Source organism: Alligator sinensis, unplaced genomic scaffold, assembly GCF_000455745.1.
Source record: "Alligator sinensis unplaced genomic scaffold, ASM45574v1 scaffold1067_1, whole genome shotgun sequence".
NCBI classification, from domain to species: domain Eukaryota; kingdom Metazoa; phylum Chordata; order Crocodylia; family Alligatoridae; genus Alligator; species Alligator sinensis.
The window spans coordinates 612,333-629,832 of NW_005842836.1; the positions used below are offsets into that span (position 1 = coordinate 612,333).

The 17,500-nt window shown below is 41.7% G+C and overlaps 1 protein-coding gene across 1 annotated transcript in view; it reads right to left on the reverse strand.

Moving 5' to 3' along the window:
• The window catches only part of RGMB (repulsive guidance molecule BMP co-receptor b), a 22,582-nt gene extending 5,757 nt beyond the window's left edge, over positions 1–16,825 (reverse strand). Inside the window, exons 1-2 of the mRNA XM_025191592.1 lie at positions 16,687–16,825; positions 11,991–12,499 (exon numbers count right to left, since the gene is read on the reverse strand). Of these exons, the coding sequence (XP_025047377.1) occupies positions 11,991–12,290 (300 nt within the window). The 5' untranslated portion in view covers positions 12,291–12,499; positions 16,687–16,825. The remainder of the gene's footprint in view (positions 1–11,990; positions 12,500–16,686) is intronic.
• Between the last annotated feature and the right edge of the window lie 675 nt (positions 16,826–17,500).

The following is a 17,500-nucleotide window of genomic DNA, read 5'->3' on the forward strand; positions in this document are numbered from 1 at the left end:
GTATGTCTACTCAGCACCTGTGTGAGTGCAGTTAGCAGTACAGATGGCTTTACTTACTCCATATAATAACAGCCCTCATTCTCTAACAATCATATCAATTTGCTCTATGATTGAATTAATTCTCTCCAGCAGCCAAGCAATTTGTCTTTAGTTTTTCAAAACTAAAATTTAAAGTCTGTTGGTACTGCTTGCAGATGGATGCAGTCTCTCTTCCTGGTGAGCACCATGAGGAAGTCTGGATGTGGCCAAAGCACTCTCTCTTCTTACAACACTTAAACAAAGGACCTTGCAAAATGAGAGGAATCAATATGGAACAGTCACTGGAAGGTCTCTCTGCTTTCTTGATTCAGAAAACAACTCATGCATATGCTCAAGGAAAGAACAAAGGCCTCCAAACCCATTTAAGACTTGTGACGGTGCTATATAAGGAATGTGAGCTGAATAGCTATTAGAAGGTCAAGGCCTTCACATATAGCCTGCAAGGTCTCCCAGCTAATCTATTTGGGACTATCAATAAGGCCATTTAGATGTGCTTGGGCCAGAGGATCTGTTTGCAAAGAGTGGCCCAAAACACATGCCTGGAACAGGAAGATGTGCTATATACAGTCCAGGCCTAAAGGTTGGGTCAGGAGGAATGGAGATACCCAGGGCAGAGGTGTGCAAAATATGGCCTGCAGGCCAGATCTGGCCCACGGAAAGGCTTTGTTTAGCCCGCAGCAGGTCCCCCAGGCACTGTCTGGTGGTGGTGTGTCCTGCCGCCCCTTGGGCATGCAGCAGAGCAGCTCCATGGCTTGATTGCCTTCCTAGGCAGCCCAGGCAGCAGCCCTGCTGCTGCTGGCCCCAGCCCTGCTGCTGCTGGCCCCAGCCCTGTAGTACCAGCAGGGACCTGCATGCATAGCCCTGCCTCGCGCCCAATCTGGACCTGCTTGCTCAGGCTCAGCAGCAGCAGCGTGGGACAGAAGCTATTGCTCAGCGCAGGAGAAAAAAAAAGTGTCCCCTCCCCCTCACCACTGCCAGGCTCTTCCTGCTGCAGCCTATGCTGGGCTGCCCTGGGTCTCCGCTGTCATCATTGCTGCCTCTGGGCTGCCCAGTGGGGCAGCAGCTGCAAATGCACACAGATCAAGACAAAAATAATTTTAAAAATAAAATTAAAGTATGTTATTGTGGATGTTTGATTTTTAGTATACAGGTTTCCCTTGCTTTATGCTATACATGCATTCCTGGAAAACAGCACATAACTTGAATTCACGTAAAGGGAACTCACTTGACAATGTAACAAATAGGGATACGTTCCAAGACCTCGACTGTACTGACCCCCAAACCCATTTCTACCACTTTTACAAGACAATTCTGGTACTCGCCAACAGCAGACAGTATGCATAAGCACAGGGCACTATCATAGTGCAGGTGGCAACTACAGAAACACGTGTCGTAAACAACGAGCGAGGAGCACAGATCTACACAGCAGACTATATTCTGGTGCGTGTCACTCCCACAATGCACCACACAAAGCAGCTGACTGCAGGCTTCCACCACACTGATCGCATAAGAATGAACTTACCTTGCATATAACAAATTTTTGGTATAAAAAGGGTCATCGCATAAGAGCGAATTCGCAAATACAGAACCCGCATAAAGCAAAGGAAACCTGTATAATGTTGGGGTTTTTTTCTGGTTTCAAGATAGCAAACCCCCTTCCCAAAAGAAGCATTTCTGGGGGCAAGGAGAGGGACTTCTGGTGGCATAGATCAGGGGCTAGGAGGCACGACTTCTGGTCCCATGACGGTGACCAGGGGATAGGGCACCTGTCAAGGGGCAGGGCTACCCTTGAGGCCCTTGGCAGCATACCAAAACCCATTAAGAAGCCCTCCAGCCAAAATAATTGCCCACCCCTGCCTAAGGGCCTCCCTATACTATGGCAATCTATTTCCTCTCCAACCCAGCCCTGCTGTAGACTCCAGGAATGGAGTACAAGTCAATTTCTCCCCAATCTCATCACCAAGTTGCAGTTTAACAGTTGCAGATATCCAATCCTTTATTATTTCATGGGAACTTTGCACCTGATTCTACCATTTGTTATATTATTCCCATATCTATTCATCTGTATACTGCACGTAGGGTGTAAACTCTCCCACTGCTGTTCTCTTCTGTTGAGAAGAGGGTCTCCTTGTCTCATCTTAAGGCATAAAAGAATTTCAAGTGCCAGAAGCACCTTTTGATATTATTATTATTATTAATAATACTAATAAAAGGTGCTAACAAACAAAATCAGTGCTCCAGGCACACACAGAGGTCTTTAATTACTGCAATTGAAGTCAAAAGCCCAAATAATAGAATTTCTCCTATTCCCATTCCCTCTGATGGACAAAACTATACCACTAAGAATTAAATTTGTATCGAAAAGTCATATTCCCCAGTTTTGGGCAGCTCAGTGTGGCCTTAGGTATTTTATTTGAGGATGAAAAAATGTGTATTGCTAAGTATTGTGCGAAAAGCAAAACATATTTGAGGGGTCCGAGCAAAACTCTCTCTGCTCTAAGTTTACCAATCGTGATCACAATTCTCTATAAACACAAGGCTCTTATGCATAGATCAGAAGCTGAGTTTTTGAAGGTGCACTTTCCCACAGCTCAGAGGAACTACCTGTGGTATCTTACTGCCTTTCTCAGATTTCTCTGGACTACAGTAAAAGCACATTTTTAAATGGTTTCTCTCAATACTTTTAAAAAATAATCTGTCACCATAGTTTAGAGGAGTCCCATAATGCAACTATGGTACTACTGTCCAAGTCTAGTAGGTGTGGTTGTATGTTATTTCAGTGCAGAGTCCCACAACTGTTTACATGTGGTCTTTCCACAACTGCAGAGAAACAAAACTTTTACATCTTTCTCCTGCAAGAGGTAAAGCAACTGTACTAGTAAAGCAACCGCTTATAAGGCCTTAATTTAACTCTTGCATTCAGTTCTTAAAATATGCTGAAGTATTAGTAAAAGGAAAGAGGAGAGTGTTTTATTCTGAAGAGATCAAAATTTTTCAAAAAGTTCAAAGAAAAAAAAGACAAAAAAAGGTGGGGGTGGCCAAGGGAGTTTCTGACCTCAGTTGCATTTTTTACCTCTAAAAATGGCTGAAGCAACAAAGTACCATTACTTTAGGAACAGAGATATTGGGTGGGGAAAAGGGGTGCGATTTTTGTATAAAAGTGTTTTCAGATCCCCCAATTCAAATCACATTAATGCCTACCTCTATTACAAAGCATGAAGGGAGATAAAACTTGGCCAGTTTGGGGGTTTTATTTGGTGGGGGGCAGGAGGGGAGGGGTGGGAAGGGCTTGATAGAGAAAGGAGAGGAAGAAAAACAGAATTATGGTTTAAAAAATAAACCCACTGTCAAGATTGCAATTATTGACATTTAGTCATCACCCTCTTCCTCTGCTACGCCTGTTTACCTCATCTATGGACTTTCTAATAGTTTCCTCAATCTCCCCCAAAACATTCAGGTCTCTTCCCTCCCTCCTTTTACAAGTTAAGGAAACTGAATACACACACACACACTCTTATACATGTACACTATTACACACATAAGCCACACATATCCACACTGTGTCCTTGGAAACTTTTGAGTAGTCTCTGAAATAGTAACCCTCAACACACCAGCGGTATTGCTTGCTGGTTTCTATGAACTAATCCATATACTGCAATAACTCAATTTGGCACGTTTGCACTATACCACACCATTTATTATTGATGGATGATACTGCTGTGCATTTAAAACATCAATGCCTTTGTTAAACATTTTTCTCCCCCTCTTTGCCTACCCCCTTCCAGCCAAACTACTCTGGCTCTCCTCATTCATTTTTAATATTACATTCCCTGGTATCTTCCCCAACCCTCTCCACAATGATATACCAAGTACAAATTTACTCCCCCATATCTAGAAGGCAACATTAAGGACCTAATGCAAGCAAAAATCTACAAGATGCCAGGATAAAAATCAGAAAACAAAAAACAAACCAAAAACCTCTTCATTTTGAACTTGCAAAAAGCTAGTGAATAAAAGTATTTACAGTCCATCAAAACAGGGAGGGCTGGGGGCAGGGAAGGGCAGCAGGGGGAAGGAAACTGCACTCAAGTGGTTAAAAGGTGCCAACTGATAAGATTTGATTAATTTTTGGAGGGCTGTTCCCATTAAAATGTAGGAGATCCATTGTGCCACAAGCCTGCTGTGAGGATGGGGCCAAGTACCTTCATTGCTCCTTGCCCATTCAGAAGATAATCCTTTTGGGGCAGGGACTGCACTGTGTAGTCATTTGCAGTCCAGCACAATTGTGCTTAGCTGGGTCCTACTGTAACATGGGTAATATCAATTAGTACCACACCCTCTTTCTCCCATCTTCTCCCAACGCAGATAAAACCACAGAGTCCCTGCCTTGAAGAACTTACAATCAAAATTCAGGTACATAAAAGTCAGGCTAATTAAAGGGGTGAAAAAGAACGGAAATTATGCAGTTATTCAAAGACTTAAACACTTGAGTTTATAAGAGTAGAACATGGTCATTAAAGCTGCTTTTCCCTCACGCCACAAGAAAATTTACTACCGCTTCATTTGGTGAGAAGTAGCAGCATGAAAACAGAGGGATCCAGAGGCAGGTATATCCAGCTGACATATCTATATATCTTAGCAAGGCACAGCAGTCAGGCAGACTGCTGAATTTGCAGTTTGAATCAGCAGAGGACACACACTTCACTACTTCATTCATCTTGAACATGAGATTTATCATGAGTGTTTATTAGATCTGCAGTTTTAAGTATAAAATCCTATATGCACTGAAAGGAATGGCAGCATCTTTATTTAGCTTTAGCATGAAGGGAGAGAGCTTTTCATGGAAAGGTACAAGGGTGTACTGGGGAGGATTATGTAAAACAATGTGAGAGAGTTACAAAACCAGCACTTTAACAAGGGACGTCATGACACTAGGGAACCTTTTAATGTTTGTTCAAGTTTTACAACCTCAGTTTCCCTGGAATTGCAACAGATACAGTAGTACTGTCAAGGCTGGCATGCTCCAAAAACTGACCTCTCTTTTTCCAGCCCTGGCCAACTTCTTTCTGAAAGGACACCTTTTAGTTCAACTCCTCTTCTGCCTCAGGAAAAAGGCAAACATTTCAGCTGTTACTGTCTTAGAAATGTAAATATGATGAAAGCATCACAACACTCAATAATAAAGCAGTACGGGGAGAAGGGAGAAAGGGAAAAGCCATGAAGACCAATTATGATGGTGACTGAAGTACTTTTAGAGCCAACACTGAAGTCGGGAGATTTCATCTCCAAACTTATTCTAACAGAGATTTAATCTCTGGTGAAATCCTGTTGAAAGTCAGCAAGTAAATGTGAAGGGATGAATTTAGCCCCCAAACACTCAGTACAGGAAAACTCCATATACTGCAAGGTATATGGCAGTTGCTTTTGTGCATCTAGGAATGCCAGCAGGTTGTGTGCATGAAAACAAGATGAAGGAGCTCACACCTGGGAAGAGGCACCGGTGACCCCAAAAATATCATAAACAGCCCACTTTGTCACCGAGTTAGATCCCAGAGAAAAAGGGATTATTACAATAATAGTTCATTGCACCACTCCCTAGGATTCAGCTTTCCTTGATGAGCAGTTACTTGAATTTCTTCTTACTTGAGATCAATCACCAAAAGATATTTAGGCATTGTTACTATCAAAAGAAATGGGGAAGACTACGGGATTCATCAACACAGAGCCTGGGGAGTACAAAACAAAGATGAAAGCAGGGTTTAGGTTTTAGGAGAGATTTTGGTTTTGAATCTCTTTTGGAAAAATCACTTAGGAAAAGCTCCTGAATCCTGAGAGAAAATAACCTAACCAAGCAAATGGGTCAAATAGCTTTTTAGGGCTATTTATATAGAGCCTTATTAGTTTCAACTCTATTAAGTAACAGGACCATCATAACCACCACTTTCTGCTATGTGATCCTTAACAGGTGCTTGTAAAGTTGATACAGTAGTGAAATACTCCCCCCTTTCCTCTGAAAAGGGATGGTGGGAAGAAGAGAAGTCCTCCCACTCCTCCCCCACCCAACTCCAAATAAACATGTAAAAATTAAGAATGCAAGTCAACAGCCAGGCAATCATATAATTAAATCCACACCTCTATACGTGAGGAAAAGCCACCCACTCATGTGTACTTCAGCACCATCCCTGCCCTGCCCCAAAAAACAGATTAACTGCATGAAGATAAAGGATTTTCTGCATTCACAGTTGTACATATATAAGCACCAGTAAGAAATCAAGCGGACACTGATTGTTCTGCATCTGCTTTTACTAGTAGCAAAGTTCTCTTTCATTTTAGTCCCTGCTCAACTAGCCAACCTTGAGACCACATTTATCTCCTCAACCATATTTCCCCACAATCTCCAAGCTGCTCCTCAACAACCACTTCTAAAAGGAGCTTCCAAAACAAACATTTCCAAAAAAGGGGTACATGCTTGTTTCTTTTAGAAACACATCCCTCCTCTTTTGTTCCACCACATAACAGACTAGCTAATCACTTAAGTCATGAGTCCTACTCAAATAGGACTTTCTTTTAATGCCCACTATGAATCCTTAGTAGTGGAAGCTGGGCATTTCACCAATACTTCCCATCCTTCCCCTTCCCTCCCTCCCGCTTCCCCAATACCAAAGATCTGGAAAATTTGCAGCAGTTGTGTGAAAGAAGACCAAATGAGCATACAACACTTCTAGAAGTGATGGAAATACAAGGTTCAATATGAAACACACTGGGAAGCTACTCAGGAAGAAACTTTCACTTCCAAAAATCTGTGCTTTATCCCAAGAAAAGGCAATAAGATTGTGGCTGCAGAGGTCTAGTCCAAATCCTTTTCCAAGGAAATATTTCAACTCAGTTTAGAGAACCAGCACATACCTTCCAATTTAAATGAGCAGCTGCAGGCACAAACGGCTATCTGGTGCTTGAAGAGTCATTTGACCAGATCACTAATCAGCTTGCACAGCCATCCACAGAAATGACTTGCACAGGCAGGATGCCTCAGGCCTTTTACCTTTAGCCCTTTTTTGTATGTTCTCTTCTCTTAAAAGAATCTGCTGGACTGTTGCAACTGGACTTACTAACTCAGCTAAGTTCTGCACTGAAGACCTTCCATACATTTCACCCAGAGGTAAATTTTACCATTTCTGGAAGTTAAAACCAAGTTCATCTTGGCCATAGGAAACAAGCTTGTAGAGATCAAAACAATACTGTCTGTGGTCAAGAATCTGATGGTCCTGCTTCGAATGACAACTGAATGGTAACTACAAGAGGAACATTTTTAATATTAATTATTCAAAGGAGGGTAAGTACAGTGAGCTTAGTCCAATTATATTTTCTCCAGCTAAAATGGAAGCCAGACTGCAAAATATATTAAAGGGATTTTGGCTGGGAGAGACAGACCACTTAACTTATCAATGTTTCTCTACACTTCTAATGCAACTAAAAGGACAGTGTTGGAATCAAAACCTTTTGATTATGCCCACCATAGCTTAAACTCGGTATTTTTCCATTGCCTGCTTCCAGTGTGTCCGCACATCCACCCAAATAAGAACAGACCTCTTCTGTTTCTGATCATTGCTACTTCAGAAGAAAGGTCTCTACAGCTGAGAACAAGCTCCAACATCATTTTCTTTTGCTACTTGTGGAGAACTAAGAACAATCTCATTAAAAAGGTGAAATACCATTTGACTACCTGAAGAAAGAATAAAAGGGTTTTCTTCCCTTCACCCCACTTCTCTGCAAAAGGAAAGTAGAATCTTCTCATAATATACATACATGGCCCCAATTCCCCAAATATCTAAGCACCTAGAACATCTCCATGTTATTTATCCTTGGACTATTATCCCGATTGAGAAACTAAAGGCATGAAGCCTCTAAATCAGTGTCCCCCAACCTTTTTTGCTGCAACCCTAAATCTGGGTTGTGACCACGTGCCGACTCAGTCATGCTTGGCAGCACCATCAGAGCCCTGGCCAAGCCGGGATGGCAGGGGGCAGTGGTGGTGAGGGCTGCGTGGACCATGCGCCGGGGGAGTCCCGCAGGCAGGAGGGACGGAGTGAGGGATGGACTCCCCGCGACCCTGATTTGGGTCACGACCCGAGGTTGGGAGCCACTGCTCTAAATGATTTGCCCAAAGTCAGACAGAGTAGGAACTTGAACGCAGGTCTCTCAATCACTGGGCCCATTATTTCTCCTCCATCTGAAAGGCACCCGAGTCTCACATCAATGGGCACAGAACAAATATAGGATTTGGTATATTTGAAAGAAAGGGCCAGAGAATATGAAGCTTTAAATTTAGTTTCTTCTGAACAAACAGATGTCACTGCTGCCAGCATCAAGAACATGCAAAGCAGTGACAGACAGACGTTGCCAACAAGTACCAAGTACACACCTAACAAGGTGTGTAAACAAGGACACACCTTCCTACTTGGAATGGCATTTTCCTGATGCAGGAATGAAAGGAATAACAGCCAGCTTTAGCCAAGAAAATGGGACTGAAGGCCCTACCAAAAATCAAAAAATGATAACTCCCTAGCATTCTTCAATCTGCAAACTTGAATAGCCCACTCCAGCCATCATCATTTCACAGGCCTTGTAAGTAGGGTAGAGTTCTGCAGACACAACCCCTTTAACCACTGGACGGTTTTTTTTCTGGAAAAATTTAAAAGTAGTTATTGATGACCAAAGCCATGCATGCCCTACCTATCTATTGAGGTGGAAAAAGGTAATGGACACAGCCAATGGTGTTACATTAGCCCTTAAGGAAACTATTCTAACAAGAAGCTGAACATGGAAGGAGTTAATCATTCCCCCAGATCTACCCAAATTCTCAAAGCCCCATATCTTTCTCCTCAAGAGAGACACGTAGAGGAAACTTTCAGCCTATGCCTTGAATTTTCATTCATTTGTTCATTCCCTGTGAAGGGGAAGCAAGACACCCCACCAAGTGGCATTTGATCTCATGTAGAATTTGGCTGAAGATGAGTTTTTGAATAGTAAGACCAATGAAAACAACCTCTATATAGTGGTTATTCATATATAGTGTTTACAACCCACAATACTACACAACTTTTCTAAAGCATGAGGTTCTGGAAGTCACATTGGTGAGAAATGGGCTTGCTTCTGTTCATGGTTCAGAGAACTGCAGAGCAAAGTCTAAACAATCCAAAATTGGTTTAAAATGGATTAATCCAAATCACCACCATTGGTAATCAGTTTTGAAGTTATTAACCCAAGAAGCCCTTTAAACAACACCCAACACTAAACCTGAGAATAGTATGATAAGAAGACATGCTACCACAAAGTAGTGGCAGAAACCAGATGCAACATGACAACAGAAAACATCTTCTAGGGATTAATCCTGCACTGACAGGATAATTTAATACACCTTTTCTCTCTCTTTCAGAGAGTCTGCTTAGTAAAGAAATCTAAGGCTCAGAATGATGCATTAGACAGATTGCAACATACATCTTGCAAAGCTTCTAGCGCAGCAGGAACTCAGCCTTCAGTTCCCACAAAGAGGTGTTCCGATAAGAGTTTGATTGCCTGGCAAGGAAAGAAAAACCTCAAGTATTGCACAGCAACTAACGTGGTCACTGGTGCCAATAACAGTCCTTCAGATGTTCTAAAAGGAACCTCACCACTTTAATTGCTTCTGCATGTTTAACTGGCCTGCAGGTGCTCAGACAGAGATGAATAATCTTAATGTTAAAAACTGAAAATAGTTAAAAAAAGATGGGGGAAGGTGGGAGGGGGCACTTTCAAGTTGACGTAATGTAATCACTAATACATCATGTAAACTAGCGCTTCGACTCCAGATTTTTATTCTCTCAAATCCACTTGCTCATTTTGCTTATGAACATAAAACTTCCATCAGAACAAGTTAGAGCAGCCTTTAACAACAAACTAAAAGCAACAATATTGCTCAGAGCTTGAAGGGCTGGGGTGGCACAGGCACAAATGCACACGGTTAGCAGCCCAGAAGTCGCAAGTTTGAGGCCGTAACAGAAGGGATCACAGCCCAGCCCTGTTTAATGAATCTGCCAATGTTGCTAAATACTTTGCTAAAACATGAGGACATGAGAAGGAAAGGAAGGCTCAGAGCCACAACTTGACTGCATGCACACACACACACTCCATTTTTCATCCTAACCCTATCAGGAAAACCTCCCTCTGGTAAGGATATTTTGTATAGTCACTTGGCAAAATTTTGAACACAACTGCCTTTTCACATTGAAGCATTACTACTTCTTGTGTTCCTAATTTTAAACGTCTTGAAGAAATAGCTTCAGTAAACTGCTTTTTTTTTTTTTTTTTTTTTTTAAAGTTTCCAAGTTTATTTTGAGAAGCCGATGAGGGAAAACATGCCTCTTTCAGGATTCATTTTGGAATGCAGATTGTGTTCTGGGCTCAAGCCTAACTTAAAAGCATCCCAATTTTTGAATTCTTAAGAGCCTGTCTAAAATTAGTTCCATTACTACCCAACCAAGAGATCCGTCTCACTGACAATACTGTGAGCATTAGATGCCCTATCAGAACACAACAAGGATCCAGTACTCAACAACAAGATTGTTTTTCAACTGCACAGTTGCTTCCGGGTTAGGTTTGCAGAACTAGATCAGCTCTGTATCTAGCAACAGTAATGAGAAAGCCTCAAGATCAGACTGATATTGGTACTCAGGCAGGGTACAGCATCATTTAGGTGTTTCCTCATACATTATCAATGTGTTAGTATTGAAAATCACCACTGTTAAAGGGGTATGTCAGCTTGAACTGTTTTCAGCTGATTAGTCTCAGAAGACCTTTTTTGATACACCACTCAAGATTTAAGCCCAATTACTCCCCTGGACATTTGGGATAGATCAAAAAGCAACATCAAAACATGCCAAGGCCCATCCCTCTTTTTTCTCTGGATACACACCTGCTTGCTGCCCTTACGGCTACTATAAACACCTTCATTGGGGATGAAGGAAGGGCATGAATGATAAAACCAAGAGTGAAACTGCCTATTCAACATGTTGTCAAATGCAGAAACATTTCCCTCCATCAGCTGGAATAATTGCCATACTAAGGATCACTTAACAATTTGGGGACACACATTTCTGAGATACAAAATTATCAAGTCACTGCCACGAGGTCATGGGACAAAGATATCCACTTCAATCCTTCTTCCCCTTCAAAGTTTTACTCTCTTGTTCTCCTTAGTCTTTGTTAAGAGGTTTGTATTCTTTGGAACCTTTCTGTTTGTGCTAGACTCCATGGAAATATTGCTTTGCTTATAACTGTGCAGTTTGGGGAATTAATGCAGTACATCTAAAAATAAACACACTCCCCCCGCTCCATACACTCAACACTACAGCAAACCGGAATTCTTCAGCACCATCCAGTTCCACCTATGGCTGAATTAATATCATATCCCCTCTTTACAAGTTGAGTAAGCCAGAGATACCTTTTCATTTAAGAGCTCCTCCCACCGCACCCCACCCCACCCCAAAAAGCCAATTCTTTTTTTTTTTTTTTTTTTTAATGTAAACCCCTGGTTTTCAGTTTGTTAGCAAGCTATTGCATAAGATTCTACTATTGCCCTTAAATTTGAAAATTAAGCGTTTCAGTCTTCATAGCACAAGGTTTCACACACTTCTGTCATTCCTTGGAGATCTCAGTACAGCAGCATCTCCCTATACCTGAAGAAGGGTGCTTATGCCTGAAAGCTTGCAAAGAACTTTGTACCAACTACTCAGCAGGTCTAATAAAAGATATCACATTTACCCAAAGAACCTTGCCTGCCTATGTCCTTAGACCAACATGGCTACAACCAAAAACCCTGCATTTTTCACACACAGCATTTAGAAATATAAATAGTTGCGGGGGCAGGGGAAGGGGGTGGGAAGGGTTGGGAAGAACAAAAGTATAGCTCATACCTTATTTGTAGCAGTAGCACTGGATCCTGGGACCACAGGCACATTTGTCACTTGCACTGATAAGTAGTTATTGTCTATCAGAGGCCAGGCCCCTTCCACCTTGCATGTCTGAAAGTGATCCTTAAAAGTCCTAAGGTGGGGATCACCAAACAAACCACAAAAAAGGTAGACAGGAGGAGTTTGCTCCCCTCCCCGATGTTCTCTGGCTCCTGTACGACTACTATAATTGCAGGGATCGTGGGTAACTTCAGGGTTAGTAGAGGACGTCGGCCCATCCTTGGAGCAGTTTCTCTGGCTCATGAGGTCACTGATCCCTAGCACAGCAGAATGGTAGACTAGGTTTCCACGACAGACTTTGGAATTACGATAGGTGCAGGCTGCATATGCCCGCAGGGCCTTGCAGAACTCCAAATCAAAGCCATCGATTGCAGGGTTCAGATGTGACGTTAATGATACAAAGTCTGTGGTGCACTTCTGGATTCGACATGGTGTTTGTAGCTGGCAGTCACCTAAGCAGAAAACAGAAGGCAAAGAGGTATCAAGTATTCTAGAGTACAACTCATCATATTTTTTTCTAGACACTAAACGGTATCAAGCTTAAGGTTACTTATGACAGTCTCTTCCCTCTTTCTCCCTTGAGAAATTTTCTGGAGAGAGAAAAAAAAAAGAAAGTTCAGAAAACACTGCAGGGATACAAACTGCCTTTGTCAAAGGCTGAGGTGACCCAAATATATCTTAATTTTCATGAAGACAATAGCAGGTAAGTAATGTAAAACACTAATGCCTGCCAAGTATGAGCCAAGCATTTCTCCTCCAGATTATATCAATACGATGTTGCAATTCCATGCTTAAATTAATCAGTCAACAACCGACTCTCCCATTTAGTCTTTCAACGCTTTTCATGATGAGCTGGTTAAAGGTGTTAGTTTTTTTGGTAAGTCCTATTCATGTGAGGGGAACAAGGCAGAAGGTAACTGACAGCTTTGAAGAAATAACCTTATGCTCCAGGAAGTGAGTTGAATGAAACAGAGATCAAAGTCACACCCTGCTCAAGAAAGGAAAAATACAGGCCATAAAACTTAGATTGTTTGCATTCTTGGGCAATGCCATAGCCACAGTTTCAGTAGTCCTTGCTACAGACAGTGAGAAACCCTACACCTGCTCAAACGTACAGTTGTCAGCTCTAATAGCCAAGCAATATAATAGTTCAAAGAAAAAAAATATCACAGTAAGTGCTAAAACACAGGCATTAAATTTACATTACAGTTTGCACAACTATAGCAAACAAGTTTCACCTCACTTGTTCATTTAGCTTCTGGAAAGTGAGTATTACCTAAAACCCCAGCAAGGAAATCTGTATCCCTCGTCTCCTCCTCTGTTCTTTCAACATTACTGTCTTGCTCTCAAACCCACCAAGATGGACTGTGCATCTGATATTACTCTTGAATGTAACTAAGAACCTACCTAAATTGCAGTTTTGCAGATTTCACAGAAACTGCTAAAAACAGTATTGTCCACGATTGCTGGGAAATCCGACATTGGCTGCGATTTCCCATGAAATCAACCAAAAAAAACAATCAGTAGTGAGACATACTCAGTGAAGGTACCCTCTGCCAATCAGTGGTTAGGGGCAAAGAAAGCGGTAATAATGTAGACTGAGTAAAGGCACCCTTTCCTCTCACCAATCAGTGCTGAGGAGCAAGGCCACCAGGGTCCCTCCAATCAGTGGTGAGGGGCAGGACCACTACAAAACGCCTGCAAAAATCAGTTCTGCACACTGTGAGCTGGCTACAAAAAACCTGTGGTCTTGCTGCAACTTAGGTAGGTCCCTAAACATAACACTGACCGCTAATCAACTTTTGTGGGAAGGGAAACAAGACAGCACCAGGGCCCCTGGGCTGAACCTACGTTAGAATTTGTATGCTTCCCCAAAGGGAAAACATGCTTCACTGGAATTAGAACTAGAATTTGAAAACCCTGAATCAATGCATATTACATAATAGTATACTACAGAAAAAAAAAGCCAACCATGCTTACTTGGAGACATGAGCTAGGAAAACCCCCCCCCCAAAAAAACACATACTGATTTTCAAAACTGCACTGAATAGGGGAAGTTATCAGCTATTCAACAGCAGGTGTTGAAAACTTGGGAAAAGAGCATGTAAACACCAACTGGAAACTGGTTTTCACAATGCATATGTTTGGGAGAAACATCAACCTCCCTACACACAAGTCCTGTTTTAAGAAGTGTTACTTTAAAAGACAATATGATCTAAATACCAATTTGCTTTTGTATCCTAGCATTATTTGCAGCACAGTAGGAGCACACAGGTGCATGCACAAACACAGAAGACAACAGTCCCCATCTCTAAGCGACAACAATATATGGGAAGAACAAAAGTTTGAGAGAGAGACTTTCCAAATTTTATCCAGAAGTCATTGTATAACCTTAGCATTTTACGACAGCTATACCCCATCACCTTCACAACGTGAAGCAGGGGGAAGACTAAGCTAATACTTATTTTACAAAAAGTTACTGCAAGTAGTAGTCAGAAGTACTATATTCCACATCCAGTTCAAGGAGCAAGAGTTACAGGCTCAAATCCAACATTTACATACTTCCCACCCCACCACCGTATGTTTGCCAGGAAGGTATAAAAGTACGTTTTCAATATACAACTGTTTTAGATGAACCCTCAGCTTTGCATAGCTTACATTTTCCCAGACAGGAATGTTAAGAAAAAGGAAACATATGAAATGTTATTCCACCTTCTTTACACTTAAAAAGTAAGACTCCTTCCCATACTGGAGTATGCTTCTAGATAGGTTTCCTATTAGAAAACTGACAACAATATTAGTTTAAGTACTCTGCAGTCTAGTTACATTAAACTTATTTCTAATCTAGAGTATTCACTGTTACTTTTTTTTTTTAAGAGTTGTAAGATAGGGAATTTCTATTTCTGAGCAAAAAGAAACATGAGCCCTACTCCAGAGAACAGGACAATTCAAATAAATCCCCAAACGATCAACTTTTTACGAGAACAGACATCAATACTGAAATGGCCACTAGAAATGGCCAGTAGAAGTTAAAAATGACTAGTTTTAAGACTTGACAAAATATCTGCCCAAGCATCAACAGCTTCCCACTAAAACATGTTGTACCCATTTGTTCTTTTTATGAGCTATAAAATTCAGCTGTATATACATTTGTTTGTAATTTCAGTCATAAAATATTAAGATTAAGAGGGGGCGTGTAAAGACTTATCAAAATAACATGCGTGTGCGCATGCTAGAATAGAGAAGGTAAAAAAACCCCAATATATTCTGATTATATTCTTGTTTTCTCCCATCAAGGCCCCTTTTTATACTCCTCCCCAATTTTAACTTTTTGTTGCTCTCTGGCATCACGGTGTAAGAAGCTCTGTGTGTGTGTGTGTGTGTGTGTGTGTCTGTGTGTGTGTGTGTGTGTGTCTGTTGGGGGGGGGCAGGGGGATCCTTTAAAAAAAAAAAAAAAAAAATTCTGGTTACAAGTATAAAAGGTGAAATACATATAAAAGGCAGAGGGAACTGAGCAGTTCTGTGTAACCTTAAAGTACATTTTAAATCCATTTGTGATCTCAAATTCAAGAGAGTTAGAAGAGAGAAAAGATTACCATTTTCATCCCCTATCCCAAGTTGACCCTCCTTTATTACAACTAACCCACATCGTACACCCAGAAATATCCAGTGTTCATGAATTTATAATGACAATGTGCACTTTGCCTATTATGGGTAGCTAAAGTAAATGTCTTGTCACAATGCCAAGAGAACACAGAGTAAAAAAACCCAACAAAACACAGTCTCAATGATCTAGCCAAGAATGGCCATGAAGTGTATGAGTAAGCAAGCAGTTTCTCATTTGATCTTCATTCAGAAAATACAAAGCTTGACTAAAAACACATAAATACAACAGCTTTCTGCTCCAGAGGAGGAATTCAAAATTTACAGGTACATGCTTATAAAATGGTTTGGTTCCAGAATCCAAATTTAAAGCATAACTGCTTCAAGATGCCATTTAGGAACAGGCTCAGTACAGCTCCTCCATTAACAATACAGATGTTTTAGAAATCCTACGCCAAGTTCCTTCCAAACGATATCACAAAAAAGTTCAGTGTATGTACTTCAATTTGCATTGTTTTATACTATTTTTATAAGGACATGAAGTACAGAAGCGTAAAGCCACATTCCTATAAATTAAACTATATGGGGAAGGCAAGGCAAGCAGTAAAAGGTACAGTAAGTAACAAATGCTTATCTATAAAGAAGTGCCTGGACAAGCCCCCTTGCAATTTAAAGAAAACCGATCCCACTTCAGAGCAGCCTGGCACTGCTCCGAGGACCATCACCACACAGAGGGCAAGTAAGCAAGAAACTCTGCTAAATTCTGCGGAGGACCAATCTTGCAATCACTTCAGCAGACGAACAACTCTACTGAAATTATAAACATTTTAGAGGAAGAACTAACCAAGAAAGTAAAAGCTCTTTCAGGACCAGACCTTTATCGTGGCAATGGACTTTATAGAGGGCTGTAAAGTACTACCAATTTTCATAACCTCCCTGAAAAGACCCATGTAGCAACATTATCAAAATAGCACCAATTTCTGAGCCAAACTCTGCCAATTTGCCATGGTTAACCTGGTAGAGATTAAGCATATACCAGAGTCTTTTCTATTCCACAGCTTCCAGTCACGTCAGCAGAGTTTTCACTCCAGGAACTCAATCCAACCGATTTTTCGCTGTGACCCATTTGCTTGAGCTGTCACAGAATCGAGCGAGTGCCCATTTGGGAATGATGTCTTTAAAAAACACAAGAAACGTGAACTCATGAGGATTTTGTATCATTGTCATCACAAGTAACGGGAGATACCAGAGCACAGGTTTCTCCAGGAAAGAGTCCTCAAGAGACACAACAGGGATGACCTTACCTCTAAAATGATCAGAACAAATAAGCAAATCAGCAGGTCCAGCTGACATCAACGCGTGGTGGAGCGCAGAACAAAGCCGTGACTCAATGCCTCTTGATATGATGCTGGATTTTTATTACACCACATCAATTTAAAGCCAAGGATGTGTTTCCTAAAAAGGCTGCTGGCCACTCTGGGCTCCTTAAAACCAGATCTAACCTACTTTTGTCCTTCAGGTGCAAAGCAGAGGCCCGTTGCTGTTTTTAAGGGGATCAGTTAGTCTTGATCCCCTTAAAACTTTCCTCCTGCTCCAAAGAGTTTTTCTCCTCCCAAGAACCAAACGGGTGCGAGGCAGGGAGGCTGCTGCCTCAAAAACAAGAGGTTTCAGAGGGAGTCCTGAAGGAGCAGGCAGTGAGGCAATCAGACAGGCTGCCCAGGCCCATGGAGAGCTACTAGAGAAGGGCCCACAGGGGAACGAAGGGGCTCCGGCTGCTGCACAGCCGGGATCAGTGGGGCTGGAAGACCCTTCCGGACTGGGAGAGAGGGCATTCAAGCCTACCCACGAGG